Source organism: Denticeps clupeoides, chromosome 5 (assembly GCF_900700375.1).
Source record: "Denticeps clupeoides chromosome 5, fDenClu1.1, whole genome shotgun sequence".
In the NCBI taxonomy this organism is placed as follows: domain Eukaryota; kingdom Metazoa; phylum Chordata; class Actinopteri; order Clupeiformes; family Denticipitidae; genus Denticeps; species Denticeps clupeoides.
This window is the reverse complement of record NC_041711.1, coordinates 13709524-13726633: the sequence shown is the minus strand read 5'-3', so window position 1 is coordinate 13726633 and position 17110 is coordinate 13709524. Positions and strand designations below refer to the sequence as shown.

General features: G+C 42.3%; 1 protein-coding gene across 2 annotated transcripts in view; it reads right to left on the bottom strand.

The window, feature by feature from the left end:
• The window catches only part of myom3 (myomesin 3), a 42500-nt gene extending 30640 nt beyond the window's left edge, over nt 1–11860 (bottom strand). The window contains exons 1-5 of one of the 2 annotated variants that reach the window (XM_028981528.1): nt 11620–11860; nt 9158–9294; nt 5771–5875; nt 537–690; nt 91–248 (exon numbers count right to left, since the gene is read on the bottom strand). In XM_028981528.1, coding sequence (XP_028837361.1) covers nt 91–248; nt 537–690; nt 5771–5875; nt 9158–9264 — 524 coding nt within the window. In that variant the 5' untranslated portion in view covers nt 9265–9294; nt 11620–11860. Of the gene's footprint in view, nt 1–90; nt 249–536; nt 691–5770; nt 5876–9157; nt 9295–11619 lie in introns of those variants that run through there. The other variant, XM_028981529.1, reaches the window with a different exon arrangement.
• Nucleotides 11861–17110: the final 5250 nt, after the last annotated feature.

The following is a 17110-nucleotide window of genomic DNA, read 5'->3' as shown; positions in this document are numbered from 1 at the left end:
GCTGTTAAATCCATAGAGTGATTCACCATAAAGTCTTGAAGGATCTAAAGAGTGGATGAATCTAGAGGGATGAAAAATCGAAGCTCTCACCAGGTTACTGTGGGAGGTGGGCAGCCCTGAAGGGTGCAGGAGAGCTTGACTGCCATGCCTTCCCACACGGTATGGGGCCTCAGAGGGATGGGGAAGTCTGGTGCCTTCATGCTCAGATCCTCCAGATACTTCATGTGCTCCTTGGCCTTCTTCTCTGCCTGCAGAGACCAAGACCATGACCAAAAACACTTCTTGTAGTTACAGGATTGTAGAGTAAATGTTAAAAAAATAATTGTGTAAAAACTGTTTTAATGTTGTTATTTTTTTGTTTTGCTGAAAACAAATTTTCCTTTGGGACAAAAATAAGGGAACATGCATCAAACTGCTTTGAAGAGGAGGGTTATTCGGTTTCTCGCGGGGCCTACAACCTCCCCTCTCCAGAGGCTTTTCCCTTTCTGTCTGTTTCCATGGCTACTGGTCTGCACTGGCATGGGAGAGCATCTCACCACGCGTCGCAGGGCCTGGCGGTCCACTCGAGTGCGGACCACATGCTGGTTGCGGATGACCTCCACCTCCACCTTCTCAGCCTCGTTGCCGAACAGGGTCCACTTGTCTCTCTGCCTCAGCTCGTCCGCCTCCATGGTGTCCTTCAGGATCTCCCTGGTGACCCAGAGTTCATGGCCGCTTGAATACCCATTTAAATACCCATTTCTACATTTCAGCACTGATGGTGCCTTTTCACATTGGTTGCATGGACCATCATCTTTTTATGTCCATAGGATGTAATATCCATGATTTCTTAGAAGATTTTCAAGTTTTATTCTTGACTCAATGACATTTAGCAGATTGTCTCTGAAGGCATTTTGTAGATGCCAAGTGCATTGTCAACTGAACAGGGTCTTAAATGCAAACAAATCCACAACCAGAACAACAGAACATAAATGTCAAACATTTATTTATACTTACGTTATGTACAGGTTCAGTAAACTACACTGGGATGGAAATTAATTTTATGATCTTTGCTAAGATATTTGCTATAACATTAGAAGTTATAGGATTTTAAGGGATTAGAAATGGTTCAAATCAAGGAAATTAAGAAATACTCGGTGTTTGATTGATCAGCTCATTTAGTTTGGTTTGACTTGTTGTAGATACAGGGATTATGCAGAATGAGATAATAAAGTAATTGTTTCAGATTGTTTCAGCCCCAGATTATAAAAAATAAAGCAACAAAATGTACACTTGACCTAAACCTTGTATAAAGTTCAAGGTTGTGGGACCAATTTCAAAGGATGCAAATAATTATAAATTATAAACACATGTAGACGACCTTATAAATTCTCTAATTAATTTTTCACAACTGTTTATTCCTACTCAGAGCTGCGGCTGCTGGAGTCCATTCCAGAACACTGGGCGCAGGGCGGGGACTCACCCATAGCTCTTCCAAACAAGCAGATTCCTCAATGAAAAATCCCATGAAATAATGAGTTCAACAAAGACTACATATGCTGATACACAGGCAAACATACTAATCCGCAGACAGAGACTTTGCAGTGAGATGCAGTTTGCATTCACACCCTGGTGCACAGTTTCTTTAAGGGTGACGTGATTTCTGGATATGGGCACAGTTGGACACTTCTGTAATAGAAAAGCAGAGACTGAGAATTTTGACCCTGAGACAACACAGCACTGTTGTGATAAAAACTCTTCCCATTCTTCCACACAACGTTATGTTCGAGGCCGATTTTCTCTCTCCCAGTAACACACACTGGACCCTCACCAGAAGCTGAGAGTGAACATGAGGGACTAGCCATGTTCATTGTTTTCTCATTGAGGGATTACTAGCTCTGAAATTAGAGGCAGTGTGGTAAAGCATGTTAAGTGTGAGAGGTGAGAACTGTCTGGGCTTCAGGTGACAGAGAGGATGGGCACAGTTTTCTCCCTCTACCTCAGAGGCACAGAAATTCAAACAACAATTTTATGACACTAAGAAGTAATGGTCTCTGCAATGGGAGAATCAAGCCATTATGATTGATCACCTTTGTCATATGTTTATCAAACCTTTGCTTCCAGAATGATGATGTAGTAGCCTAGTGGATAAATCACTCACCAATGAACCAGAAGACCCAGGTTCAAGTCATATTATATTGTAAGATGGGACATTCTGCAGGACCACGGTACTTCTGCAATTTGCCTTGTGGAGAGGCAAACACCTCTTTGGTCTTTGCGACAATTTGGTGGTGATGGTCCGTGGGGTTCGGTATCCTGTTCTTTGTTCTTGCGACCATTTGGTAAATAATAGGTGTGAAGCTCCAGCCATGATGTTTGAGATCGCATGCTCTCTTTGTCTGCCCCAGACGGGAGACTCTGAGGGCGTGACAACAGAAACTAGAAATTCTGATTGGTCTGGGACAACTTTCTGTGGGTCAAATGTATAAAGCATGTTCACGTGTGGTAGCGGGGGACTTTTTTTTCTCAGCTGCTTTTCCATCGGAACCGGGCCTTCCAGTTCTCAAGTCTTTTCTCTCCTCCCATTTTTCTCCTGGATCAGGTGATGTCTCTGAAGTTTGGTTCAGGCTGTTCTGTCTTTTTCTATACTTTCCTCCTGTCTTTCATTTTGGTTTTCTCTGTAACATTGGTACCTTTTTTACATACAATATTTACATGTGACTTCAATAATAATTTACTGGTGATAATAAATTAGAACCTCTTTTAACTTCTATTGTGCCATGCCTCTTTTTGCCAGGTAACATCAAGTTGGAGTGGTATGAATACTGTGCTTTTGTGTGTAGAGAGACAGTTCTTTACTCTATTCTCCTCAGTTTTACAATATTACCAATTATCACAAAATATAAAGTCCTTGGTCGTGAGTCCTGCAACAACTAAACACAAGACAAAATGTCCACCGGGACTTATCAAACAAGGGAATATCAGTTAGAATAAATAATAATCTATGCCTGCAGCATGCCTTGGTGCCTTGTCTGCTTGTCACGTCCCTGGACACCCATCAGCACTCTGGATTCAGAGCTTCCTGACCAGAGCTGTGTCTTAGACATTTCTCATTATTCCCTGATTTCCCTGTTTGTCCTGACCTGTGGTTCAGTGTATAGATCCATCCATGTCACATTTTCTCCTCATGTCTGTATCATTCTGTTCTGTTAAATTCGGCTAAAATCCCCATTCTGTTTGAATCCTGTATGGGCATCTTTCTTTCCTTCATCCCCCATTTTATACCTATTCCATGTCTTTGTTCACTGTGTAAATACAATATAAATAAAATCTATGAATAGTTTATCAACTCGGACAGGGTATTTGCTGGATAATCTTGGGTGTCTCAATATCTCATGACAATGCATCATCTACCTTATGACTTTGTTTGCTATTGCAATGCAACATGACAAGCTGCTTCCTGTAGATGTTGGGGTGGAAATAGCCTAGTGGGTAACACGCTCCCCTATGAACCAGAAGACACCTCACTTACTACCACTGTGTCCTTGAGCAAGACACTTAACCCTGAGTGTCTCCAGGGGGACTGTCCCTGTAACTACTGATTGTAGGTCGTACTGTATAAGGTCGCCTGATGAATGCAGAATTTGACATTAAACATCCAGTTCTGTTTTCTACTATAATTATTCTCCTTTTGCTGCTTCATCTACCAAGCGGGTAAGAAAACACATAATCAGAAGATTGCTGGTTCAAATCCCGATCTGCCAAGGTACCACTGAGGTGCCACTGAGCAAAGCACCGTCCCCACACACTACTCCCCTGCCGCCTGTCATGGCTGCCCACTGCTCACAAAGGGTGATGGTTAAAAGCAGAGGACACATTTTGTTGTGTCACCATGGGCTGTGCTGTGTTTCACAATGACAATCACTTCGGCTGCAACATCCATGTGTTTACAGAGATATGATATGAATATGAGCGATGTGATATGATATGAGATCTATACCCAGAATTCATTTAACAGATCTGTACATATATACAGTGTTTCTGAAAACAAATGAAATTACTGTTAATTTCACAATTATAATTATATATGAATAATTTGTGTTATTATTAACATGTTTCGTACATTTATATGGCTCTGGACATACTGTTAGGAAGATTAAAACTCTTATATTTTATATGTTGATGAGCATGAAAATATTTTCACAACTTCCTTAGACTTTAAGACAGTACTGTATCATTATTTCACTTTTTTCCACTCATCTCATTAAGCTCTCCTCTTCTCACCCACAGTGTGTTTCCCCCAAAACATCCCTAGACTGTAGCAAATTTGAAATTTATTCCATGCACTGCATCCCTATGGCATAAAAGCCTTGAGGCGAAACTGCACCTGGGAGGAAAGCTGTGAATGCGGAGTCATGCTGCAACCGATCGTGGTAACCGTGACCCTGGACCAACACACATGGCAGATAAATCATGTTAGTTGCTGTCATGTCCTCTAAAGCGTCCTGTTTTCGTGTGACCTTAATGGCTCTTGTTGCTGTTATTTTTAAGTTTGTCAGAGAACATCCTAATTGCGGCTGAAATTAAGCACTGCAGTAATGGCTAAGTCCTGATATCTAGCCATTGGAGGAAAGAATGTTCAGTGTGAAAAAGCTTTCCCATTCTTTTGTAAGTAAAAAATATTTTTTCAGCAATTATATTTAATTTATAGAATTTTATAAAATTATATAAAATTTTATAAACATTTATTTAAAATTTATTTTGCCTTTTTTATCGTTGCATTTGGCACACTTCCTAGTTTGATGTGAACATTTATGTAGAAATAATGAATCTATGCGATCTCAGGCAAGGCAGTTAACAACCTTGAAAGTGTAAACAGGGTATTAAACCAGGCAAGACTTGTGTCTATGGGTGTGATACTTTGGTGCCTTGGCACCTAATAACATGAGTGCCCAGTCACAGTCTTCCATTTAAAGGGTCCTAATTACCCAAACCTAATGGTAATTCACCTGGGGCGCTTTAGGACCCTTTAAATGTAGGATTGTGTGCCACTCGCCTTGGCCATGCCCTGTGGTTTGGTTTTGCTGCATTTCTGTTTTGAACCCTGCATGCCAAATGAACTTTGTTTTCTGTGTTTCTGGCCATTAAACCTCACATGTGTCTAAATGTCGAGCGTTTGCACCTCAATCACCTCAACCCCCCACGTGGCGTGACAACAGGGACTTGATGACCTGTACAACTTGTCAGTAGAAGGCTAGATGAGGGAGCATCAGGTTAAGTGTTGAAATAGGACAGATGACGAAATTTTTTGAAATGTCATGGCCTTGTTCCTACACAGATGGATGTGAATCACACTCTCTACAGAGAACCAGGGCAGTCAAGTGTCACGTCTGCTCCACACTCATGGCAGAGAGGAGCCCTAATGCCACCAGGCAGAGGTGGCAAGGAGAATAAATGAGCAATTATTCCCTCGCCATGCATTAGGGAGGTTTAAGAGGTTGTGTGCCCCCATTAGACCTTGTATATGTGTAAAAGAGGGAGTGTGAAAGAGCCAGTGTGACAGAAAGATTTGACAGCCAGACGAGAAAAGCTGTTGTGTCACTAATGCGGGCCATTCAGTCTGAATTAGTCAGGCAGTGTCAGTGGGAGATGTTGCTCAGAGCAGCCCAGGATCTGATCTCTTTGTGACGTGTCTGCTAAAATTCCCCATAGTGCCGTGAATATTGGGGGAATTGGGGGGGCTTAGATATGATGAACCTGGCAATGAATTAGAAGACCTGCCTCACCGTACCATGTCCGGTGCTGTGGGAGCTTGGGCATGTCCAGAATCTCCTTCACTGACATCAGGTCACCAGGGATAATGGGGTAGAAATCGCTGTAGGATGTCTTCTCATCACTGTGCATCATGCAGAGACAAACACAAAACACGCAGGTCATCAGAGGTCATGAAGCAGCACCTGGTTTGTCCTTGCCTGAGCAGATTAAAGAGGACCTCAAGCAAATGCTCTAGATGTTCCAGATGTGACACTTCTGTTCCTTGAGGACTTTTTTCCTGTCTAGAATTCCATACGCCGACCACCAGGGGCAGCGGTGTATTCAGGGAAACTCTGATTTTCAAACATGCATTGTAATGGGACATTCTTCATTTCTTTGACACTGCTGGGAATTATCTGGTTCTTTTCTCAGCTTTTTTTTTTGTCTGATTTTATACACATTTTGCAAATGTATTATTTCTGTCCCAACGTAATGAGTTACTGTATCTTATTAGTGTATATTTATACTATGTATTCGTGAAAGCACACAATGATGGTAGCATATTAGAATTATGAAACATGCTGCTTTAAACACAACAGTGTCAGGTAAGACTCTCAAAGGCATCTGGCTGTCTGACTACTGACATCTGGTTCAGCAGTTCTGTTCTATTCTATTATTTTTTAAGGTAATTGTCATTACGTTGAGGGTTTCATTTGTAGAATGTTTTTCTGAAATTGTTCCACAGTTTGTAGTTTTTGCAGATTGACGAACCTCTGCCCATCTTTCCTTCCGAGAACTTGTCTAGCATGTACTGACCTCTTCTCGATTTACATACTTAAAAATGTTCCCTCAGCAGGTTCTTTTTAGTATTGGAATGTGAATAAAACAATGCTTTTCTCATGAGATTGCATTTTGTTTTATTTAGAGTTTGCTTTTTCAGCTTTTAATTTTTTGTGGGGCATAAGAATTCCTGTGAATGCCTCAATGATCTGAGCGACACAACAGGGCTACTGCTGAATTGCAGTCACACAAGGGCACATTAGCCCCATAATACCAGACAGATACCAGTGAGGATTAGAAAAAAGGCTCAGTGCCAACCAGCTTTACTCTGTCAGTTCACATTTGTATTCATATTTAAATGACCGTCTCTTTTTTTCAAAAGCCCATTTTATCCTCCGTTATTAAATTAGACAGATCAACAGGTCGCCTCATGGTAAAAGGGGAAATGGGAGCAGCTTTGTCCTCAGGGTAGAGGCTTTGCCATTCAAATGAACGGTTATTTTCCAGGCGTGTATTATGCGGGTTTAAGAGGTTCTGTGAAAAGGGTTACAGAGAAAGAAAAAGAGAAAAAGAAATGGGAGGAGTGACCAGGCACTTGATCTACCCTGCTGCTACTGGTTTTCATCTACTTTGTGTTCCAGAAATGTAGAAGCACGACCTCTAGAAATCTCGAGAATGCCTCTATCATGATTGCTGCTGGTCTTACCTGGGTGCCAAGAGCATTTTAGAGCACAAAATGAAAGTGAAATGATTGTGAAACACTGCAGCACAGCACACAGTGACACAACGAAATGTGTCCTCTGCATTTAACCCTTAGTGAAAGGCACCCCGGAAAGCAATGTGTGTGTGAAGACGGTACTTTGCTCAGTGGCACCTTGCCGGTTTGGGATTCAAACCGGCAACCTTCTGAATACGGGTCCATTTCCTTGCTCACTAGGTCACCACTGTCTTCACATGATTATGATGCTCACACAAAGTTGCAGTAGAACATGTGAACATTCACAGTACCAAAACACACTGGCAGAAAATGGCAAGTGATGCTGCTGGTGGACCTTCATGCCACTGCTGGAGGGTTAAATGTTAACCTTGCCCCTAGCACAGATTACTGTCATCCACATTAGCTCTTTCATTACTAACATTACTAATATGAATAAAATGCTAATGTTAATGCTGGAGCTAAGAAGCAAATGTTATCATTTTTAACCTTAATTGACAGAGGTAATGTAACACACACACAAAAAGTGTTGTTTCTGTTAAGGTCCTTACAACTCAGCTCTATGTCAATCTACTGATATTGAAGTGTTTTTTTTCAGTAAAAAAATTTCCATAAATTATTTATATATTTAGCCACATATTATTTTGTCTCATGTAATTGTTTGTATGGTTCTAATCCTTATAATATTATTGTTTATAATATACTATTTTTGAAACCCCTTAAAAGATTTTTGAGTCAGCAATGTAATGCATGTCACGATCCAGTCCGGCAGGGGCCACTCAGGGTCTGGAATTTGGACCGGAAATTCATGTTAGTCTTGTGTAATGTTTCTTGATTGTCGGGTCATTGTATGGTGCCTTGTCCTGTCTACCAAGTATTAAACCCCTATTTTGTGACGTCATGCGTATGCGTCCTTCATCCTTGCCATGTCCAGCCAGCATGACACTTTCATATGTGCAGTGCCACACAGGATGAGTACGATGCATATGACAAGGTGCCACTCTGTTAATTGTTAATTGAAAGGAAAACTTCAGCATATTGTCTCCTTAAACCTAATCTAGTCTGGATCATGGGCAGTATTAAAGGCCTGGTAGTGTTTTGATGGGGATGTGTGTGCATGTCTAGCTGGTATGCAGGCCTGTGAAGCCTGGTTTTATGGGGATTGAGTGCTGACTGTGGCAGGAAAGAGGATGTCACAGAGGTTTGACTGCTCCTCTACATGCAGCTCAATGAAAAAGCTTTACCTGCCTTATGGTTTCAATAACACAGCATCTTTCTGTGTTGGGGGCATGCATATGTGTGTTTTCTAATTTTGCCCTTCAGCATGAGTGCAAAATACCCCTGGCTAAAAGTGTCAGGGTTGCAATGTCTCCATAAGCTGAGAATAAACTGTAACTGTCCCGTGTCATTGTTTAAAAGGTCCTGATGTGAACTTGTTTCTAACAGAGAGCCTGAATTATATAAGTAGCGCCTTTCAAATTTAAAGCTAACCAGTGAATTTAATATTAATATCTAACTTCAGGATGTCCAAAAGATTAAATGAAAATATGCTGAGCTAATGATTAGGATTTGAGTTAATATAAAATGCTAACTATTTTTATATTAACTGATAAAAATGTTTTTTTTTTGTTTTACTATAACCACTATCAATGTTTCTACAAAACTGACAAATCAAATCAAAAACTGATTCCTCCTCTACACATGAGAATGTGAACCTTGGTGAAGGTATAGAGAGTGCTAGAGAAGACTGGTTGGGGTTCCACTATCCCATCCTCCAGACAAAGTGAATCTGGACTGAAACAAATGTCATGATATTTTGTATTAAGATGACACTGTGAATGCTTTTTGTCATCAAAGCTAAAGAACGTCCATCCAAATATTAGTGTCAACAAAGTCTGTGTGTGTGTGTGTGTGTGCCTGGAGGTGTACCTGGAGGTGAACTTCCTCTTCTTGATCTGGGAGGACAGCTCCATGGCCTGGGACATCTGGGAGGTTTGCTCCTCCTGGGAACGGAACGTCACCAATTTGGTTGCCATGGCAAAGCACTAAGCAGGTACGGGGCGCAGCTGTTTGGAAAACAGAAGTAGTTTCAGCAAGAGGTTCCTGGAACCACAATTTTTGGATCATGTGATTCTGCCAATTTCGGTATTTAAGATTCTAATTGAAATCACTCACTTCCAGTTTCATAGCAACAGTCACTGGCAATAAGTACTATGATAAAAAAAATGTATTTACCCTGACATAAAGATGGCACCATGAAATAAACACTGCAATTAACAGCAGAGACAATTAACCCACTCGGGATTTATTTTTTAACATTGACACACATCCTTTAGTTGCTTGTTGTCCATAGATGGTTTTTTTTATAACTGTGCTGTGTTTTGAACACCTTCTTTCTGAAATGGGAATGAATCGTGGTTCACAGTGCTAGGTTTGGGGTAAGGACAAGGACCATTGAACACGGGTAAGATGAAAGTTGATGAAAATTTGATGTCAGATTCTGTTATAAAATTGTAGACTTGTGTCCAAACCAACTGATTATAATTATTATATTTGCCTACCCACCTACCAATCTACAAAGCACACAGCGAAATGATTTATGTGTTCTGCATTATTGATGCAGAAATCACTGACGACGTAGATGTAGATGAAACCCTGATATCCCTTTACTCTGCAAAAACATTTAACTGTCATTCATGGACCAGAGACCAACAGAAGGGCAGATTTGGGTCCCTGCTAAATGAACGTCCCCTTAGTGGCCTGTCGAGTGTGCAATAATTCATTAGATTTGGACTATCATGCTGCCCAAGTACCCAGGCAATCATTAATCTCTCTCACACACACACACTCACACACAGCCTGCACCAGTGAACAGAATCGGGATGCTTGAGAAGGATGGCTTCATTTAGCTGCCATTTGCAGAAAACACCTGCATTATCATCATAAACACCCAAATGCTGTTGACTTGCATGAGGAGACGTCTGCAGGAAATAAAAGCCTGTAGCGTGCATGCTGATTGGCTGCCACTCTGTCAGGACTCGCTGTAATGCGGGATTGAGAAGGTTGTTTGAACACAGCAAGGAAAAAGGTCATCTTGCAGCATATTAAAATTGATCTGTCATCACTGCAGAGCCCAGCCTCACGGATCCCCCTCGGTGAAGAAACGAGCGGAAAGGACAAACCTCGTGACACAGACGGCATGAGCAAGCAGAAGGAAAGGAAAGGCGATAAATGTCATTGTTGCTGTATGAAGTGTCTGCCATATTACAATATACACAGTAAAGTATTGCTCACAATATGCTGTCACTGAAAAATGACGTGACAAATGATACATTCACTAGTTAGCCCATTGCAGGAGTGGAATGGAACTTTTTTCTCTGCCGGTTTGTGAATCACCAACTATATTTTATGGTCTTGGTGTAAGGATTCAGATTTCCTGATCCCCAAGCAGTCACAAGACCAAAAAAGTGTAAACAGCACTAACACAGCTTCTATAACTGAATGAGTTTAATGAAAGTGAAGTGATTGTCATTGTGAAACACTGCAGCACAGCACACGTTGACACAACGAAATGTGTCCTCTGCTTTTAACCATCACCCTTGGTGAGCAGTGGGCAGCCATGACAGGCGCCCGGGGAGCAGTGTTACCTCAAGGATTTGAACCGGCAACCTTCCACTAATGAGTTCGCTTCCTTACTGGCTCAAGTTTCGTTTTTTAAAGGCATTATCTTTTCCCTATTCACTCAGCCACTTAATTTGATGAACTGTGCATTTCTGCAACTAGGCATTTGGAGGCAGCTACATTGTTTTACATTGTCCAACCTTCCATCAATCGCAGCATGACTGACACCAACTGATACCAAACACATGACATGCAAATCAATCACAGAAGAGACTTTTCATTTAGCTCCATGCGACTTTGTAAACATGTTTCACTCAAGGTTTCAATTTAGTTTATCATTGCGTTCTTCACAAAAAAGAGAACATGTTTTTAACAAATTTGTGTTACACGACTTCTATAAAGTCCTGGAATTCTGTTAAACCATCAACCTTCCCAATATGTTATAAGAACAGAACCGTACCTCAGCACCTCAGTGGTGGCAGCACTTTATTTTTAAGTTTGTGTACAGTAGAGGACAAGTGCCCCCAAAATGCTCCAAGCCTCCGAGGTAGCTTCTCATCATCAGCCTACACAGATTTCCCCCGAACCAGTCATAAATCTCGTTGTTTCTTGTAAGAACAAAGGAAGATAGGGCATTGGTTTTGTAATTAATTTCCCAGTTCATGTTTTCCATTAGCGAGACATAATTTAATGGCCCTGGTATATGAAACGTCCTTGCAGTCAGGAGACATCAAACGTGAAGAATGAGAGCGAGTTTAATAACAACTTACGTTTCCCTGGAGGAACAGACGACTCTGGGGCTTTCAGCAAGGAGAGGGGAGGACACAGGTCTCTGTCTCTCTCTCTCTCTCTTTCTATCGAGATTATTCCTAGAACGTCGCAGGTCACTCGATGACTCTACCACATTACATCTAACATCTGATTCTGTCCACCCTAATCTCTCTTCCTCTCTGTATTTGTGTGAGGGTGACCCCAGAGCTGACAGTGTCCTTCAGTGGGAGAATGCTGTGAACACACACACACACACACACACACACGCATGCTCCCTCCTTCTCAAGGTGGTATATATAGACCACCCGCATCCCCTTGTGCCACTGACACACAGATCAATGCAAACCATCCAGATAGACTTACACTTGGGGCGGCCCAACACAATAGGGGGCTGTGGATGTGTGTCCAGTGGGAATTTTAGAGGATCATGGGTAAAATGTTTGTTCCACCATCTGCAGCAGAGGGTCGGGAAACAGTAGATGTGATCAGTTGAAGAAACAAAAACACATGCTGACATCAATTACAATAGGCAAGAGACTGCAGACCAAGGAAACAGATTAAATGAGTGAAATCTCCACTACAGGTCTCAGTTCCGTTTCAGCTCAGGACTCTAAACGTTTTTCCCCCTCTGAAACTCACAGGGGTCAATTGCTGAAGTGACATTCAACTATTCTATTTCTTTCTGACACACACACACACACACACACACACACACACACACACACACAGTCACCAGGGTTTCATTCAAGGCCATATCTTCAGGCTCCGGTGGGGGGTTATTTATAAGCATTTACTGCCCACACCTGCCTATGGAAGATCCCATGAACAATGGCAGTGGGGGGTGCCAGCTCCCCTGCATCTCACATTTCAGCTGTCACACCCAGGCTAAGAATAAAGCCACTGACACACCGGCTGAGCACAACAAATGACAATCCCCTTCATTACAGAACCACGCCTCACGGCGAATGTGCGGCAGCAGCTACCTGTGGATTAATGGTACAATTCAGTGGCAGGAGGAGGGAGAAAGAACACAGCACTCTGGTTAACGCTGCTTTATTTACAGGTTTTTACTGTAAAACGCTGACGGCTGCTGCATTTTGAGAAGATAAATACTTTTATATCCTGTTCTGCCAGTTGTATATGCTCTTCCAGTAATTAGCAATCCATTAAGAGCTCATTAAAATGCACAGGGAGTGCGGGAGGAAGACTATTATGTCTAATTAACTGCAGGCCATCCATCCATCAAATGGTCTGAAAACAACGGGAAATGAATGTGAGGAGACAGGAAGGCGGTATCCCTCCTCCACATGTGTACACAGTACACACACACACACACACACACACACACACACACACACACACTTGTTTATCCAGATGATAAAGTCATTAAAAAGACAAATGAAGACATATAAATACAGCAGTTGTTCAGTGCCATCATATAGAATCCAATCAACAGCTGAACTGTCAAACTTTTATATTGCTAATCTGTAATGTATTTTTTAGTAAACTGTAAAATGTATATTGTATATTGTTGTTGTTTTATACTGTGCTTGAGAGACACCTCTAGAGACACAATTCCATTTGACATGGAATCAAATTTCTTGTATGGTTTCACTCACATACTTGGCCAATAAACGCATTTATGATTCTGATTCTGAAATTCAGGAGTGTCCAGCGAAGGACTAACACTGAGATGGAGAAATCATGTCTCCATCATGTCTAGGGGCTGTTCCTGCCCTCTGCCTGAAGAATGCTGTACTTATAAATGCTGTATCTAATGCAGTCTTTCTGCAAGCAGAAAGATTTGAGAAGGACAAAATTGTGCAGGGTCATAACATCTTCAAAAGTGCAGATCTCGTGGAAGGTTCCTAGTACTCTACAGGGGTGAGGACCATCAAAATGTGTCCAATGAAGGAAAACCAGTCATGGGCGGCCAAGTTTAATTGATACATGTGGGGATTTTAGACTGCCCCATGTTGTCCAGCCCTCTAGATGAGCTGCTGTAGGTCAAACTGCTGAAAAACGTTAATGCTGTTTCTGATAGGAAGGTGTTGGAACACACGGTGCACCACTGAATGGTTTGAGGAACACAATGACAAGTTCAATGCATCCAGGCATTTTTTTAACCGCTAGGCCATCACTGGCCCACAAATTTTCAACTAAACTAAAGAAAACTGAGGTGAATAATATCTGTTGCACACTCATGAAATATATTGAATGAAATCAGCCACTAGGTTCTGCTATTGGACTGCTTCCCAGAGCGTGCCACAATGAGTGGTTTCACCCGTTTCCTGCTGTGAGTGCCTTGCACTTCTTGCTGTGGTTGGTTGTCTGTTGCATGGTTCATTTGTGTTCTGCTTTGTGCAAATTACATACATCTTAAGTTGTGCCCTTGCACAATCACACAAAACATGTTAATTTGCGGAATTAAACACTCGTCCCTCTGAAATGTAGCGAAGGGTGAAGCAAATGTTGATGCTGTGCAGCCATCTGGATTATGCAAGATGAAAATGTAAGATGGGAAATCTGAGGTCCATGAAGACCCCCCCACTTTATCACCAAGCTGTGGCCTTCCGCTCACAAGAAGTATCGCCAGGGTAGCCAAAAGGCCAACAAATGGCCTGAGGTGCCATGACGCAAAAGTCTTTTGGGGGGCTTGATGACCACTGTATTCCTTTCAGGACTTTCCATGTAACTGCAATAGTAATCTACCTTTTTTAATAAATTAGAAACTGTTCATTCTAGTATCTTCTATTGTGTCCAGGTAACAACAGATGGGTTTAAATACAATACAAAAATGTACAATATGTTCTGGGTACAGAATAGAAATTCCCTCAGATATAGGCGTAGATTGTGTCCATGTCACTTGATGGGTCATCAAATTATTGAGGTTGTTCAGGAAAAAGATGTCTGCCCTTGAATTGTATTCATCTCGTAATATGTCCACTGTCACAAAAAGTCCCAGAGACAGAAAAGGTCAGTGCCACCTCTCTATTTCATGCCCCTCATTTCTGTTTCTTCCTCTTTATCATTATTTGGTTGTGGGAACGCTGCCATCATCTCTGCCCTTCAGATGACTGACGTGAATGCTGGCGCCAAGTCAAAGGGCCAATGTGCTCCAAAATTAGAGAAGAACTTCGTTAGACAAGAAACCATCACCAAAGACAAAAGTGCAAGGTGGTACCATCCTTCCTGCCAAATTGAAGGGGAACACTGGAGAGACCGAAAGAAGTCCTCATATACACTAATTGTTTCATGTTCCACATTTGTTATGTTACATTTTGTTATGTTACAGCCTTATTCCAATATGGATCAGAATTCTATACACAACACCCCATAGTAACAACAGGAAAAAGTTTACTTGAGGTTTTGGCAAATCTCTTAAAAATCACATGTAAATAAGTATTCACAGGCATTGCTCAAGGCACCTTTGGCAGAATTACAGCCTCAAGTCCTTTTGAATGTGATGCCACAAGCTTGGCACACCTATCCATGGCCAGTTTGGCCCATTCCTCTTTGCAAGCTCCATCAGGTTGGATGGGAAGCTTTGGTGTTCAGCCATTTTGAGATCTCTCCAGAGCTGTTCAATTGGATTCAAGTCTGGGCCCTTGCTGGGCCAGGGGGGGATGTGGTGATTTTTTTTTTTTGTTCATCACACATCCTGCACATCCCCACCAACAGCACTTTTTGTGCCAGGGAGTCGTCACGTGAGTGGCCGGCACCCATCTCCACCACCTGCAGCGTTGCGCACAGCCCACTGCAGCCACCTGCCTCCCACACCAGCACCAAGACAGCGGCCCTCAGGTGTCGCAGATGAGAGGAGACACAGCCCCAGCGAGCTGATCTGTTGTGTTCAGTGGCAGGGGCTGCCCGTGCCCTGATGCGGTATAGTAAACGGTCACCGGGAGGTCCGGGACCGCCACTCTGCCAGACACAGGGAGGTACGCTGGGGACACCAGCAGGGAAGTGCAGGGGCAGGGCCTGCATGTTCCTAGACAGCACTACCCTGCAGTATGATAAGCGTTCACCGGATGGTCCGTGAGAGTGTCTGCAGGAATGTGCAGGGGCAGCACCGGTGGTGATGGTGTTTGGACACTTCAGAGCAACGCCTTTGAGGAAGGGGGCGGGGGTACTGTTACGTCCTGGGGCAAATTAACCATGTTTACTCAGGACTCCTTGAAAAGCATGTCGGTAGTACCCAGTAGGTGCTGCAACATTAATGTGGACTGGACATTCCTCACCTGCATGTTTATGTTTCAGTTTCATTTTTGCTTTCTGTTCCATTTTGTGTTTCCTTTTATAATCCCTGTTTCCACAATGTCTGGTTTTTGCACCTCCTTCTTGCCACAACTCCAAGTTCAGGTATGCGCTGTGAATACTTTCCGGATTCACTGTACCTGACATTAGTACCTATTGAAATGGAACAGTAGGTACAGATGATACAAATGTTCTTGCCTCTTCATTTCACAAATGTGGACATTATGATCAAAAGCAAAGCAAACCAACAGCAAAGCAAACCAACAGCTGCCCTGTGGTCACAGTCCTATAAAGTCAAAATAATAAATCATAAGGCCTGAACACTTTACATACTATGCAATCAGCCATCAGCAACTGCCATAAAAACACAGTCACACTTTGAAGATTTGAAACAGGGCCCATAATGCTCCCTGCTGTCATGTCTGCAGTTCCAGTGTTAACTGTGTTTCAACCTTTGACATAGACTAGCTCTTCTAGTGGGATGGACAACTTGGGTCTGTCTGCAATCCCAATATGTATCAATGAAACTTGACTGGTTTCCCTTCCTTGGACCATGTTTGATCTGCAGTATTGGAGATGTTATGACCCAGCAGTACAACGATCAAAATGCAGTCCTTCCCAAATCCTTTTGCTTGCATACACGTCTGCTTCCATTGCAGCTTGAAGGACAAAATGGACCCTTGCTTCCCAATCTGTCCCACAATAAGGTGCCACTGTAATAAGATCAATGTTATTTACTTTAGTAGATACCTAAAACGATTAAAGTGAATCTATGAATGACACAGTAAGTACCGATGATGCATATGACCTTGCATCTTGCTGATGAGCTGTGAGAGGTGTAGAAAAGTACATAATTTGCAGGGTGAGAATCATTTGCGGATTTCTTTCCATTCTCTGCACAAATCTGTTTGAACGTTTACATGCAGGTAGAGAGCATAGTTCTATAAAATTAGGCTATGATGCTTTGGGATGTTTTTTTTGTGAACATCATGATTTTAACAACTGACTAGTGTTTAGGCATTGGAGTCTACACCAGGGGGCGCAAATGAGCAGAAAAGCAAACCAACAGCTATCCTGTGGTCACGGTCCTTTAAAGTCAACATACTAAGTCATAAAGCCTGAACACTTCACACACTGAGCAAACAGCCATCGGCATCTGCCATAAAAGCACAGTCATGTTATGGTCGATACTTTCTTCAATTCCAGCACACTTTGACCTCACAGTCAGTTGCT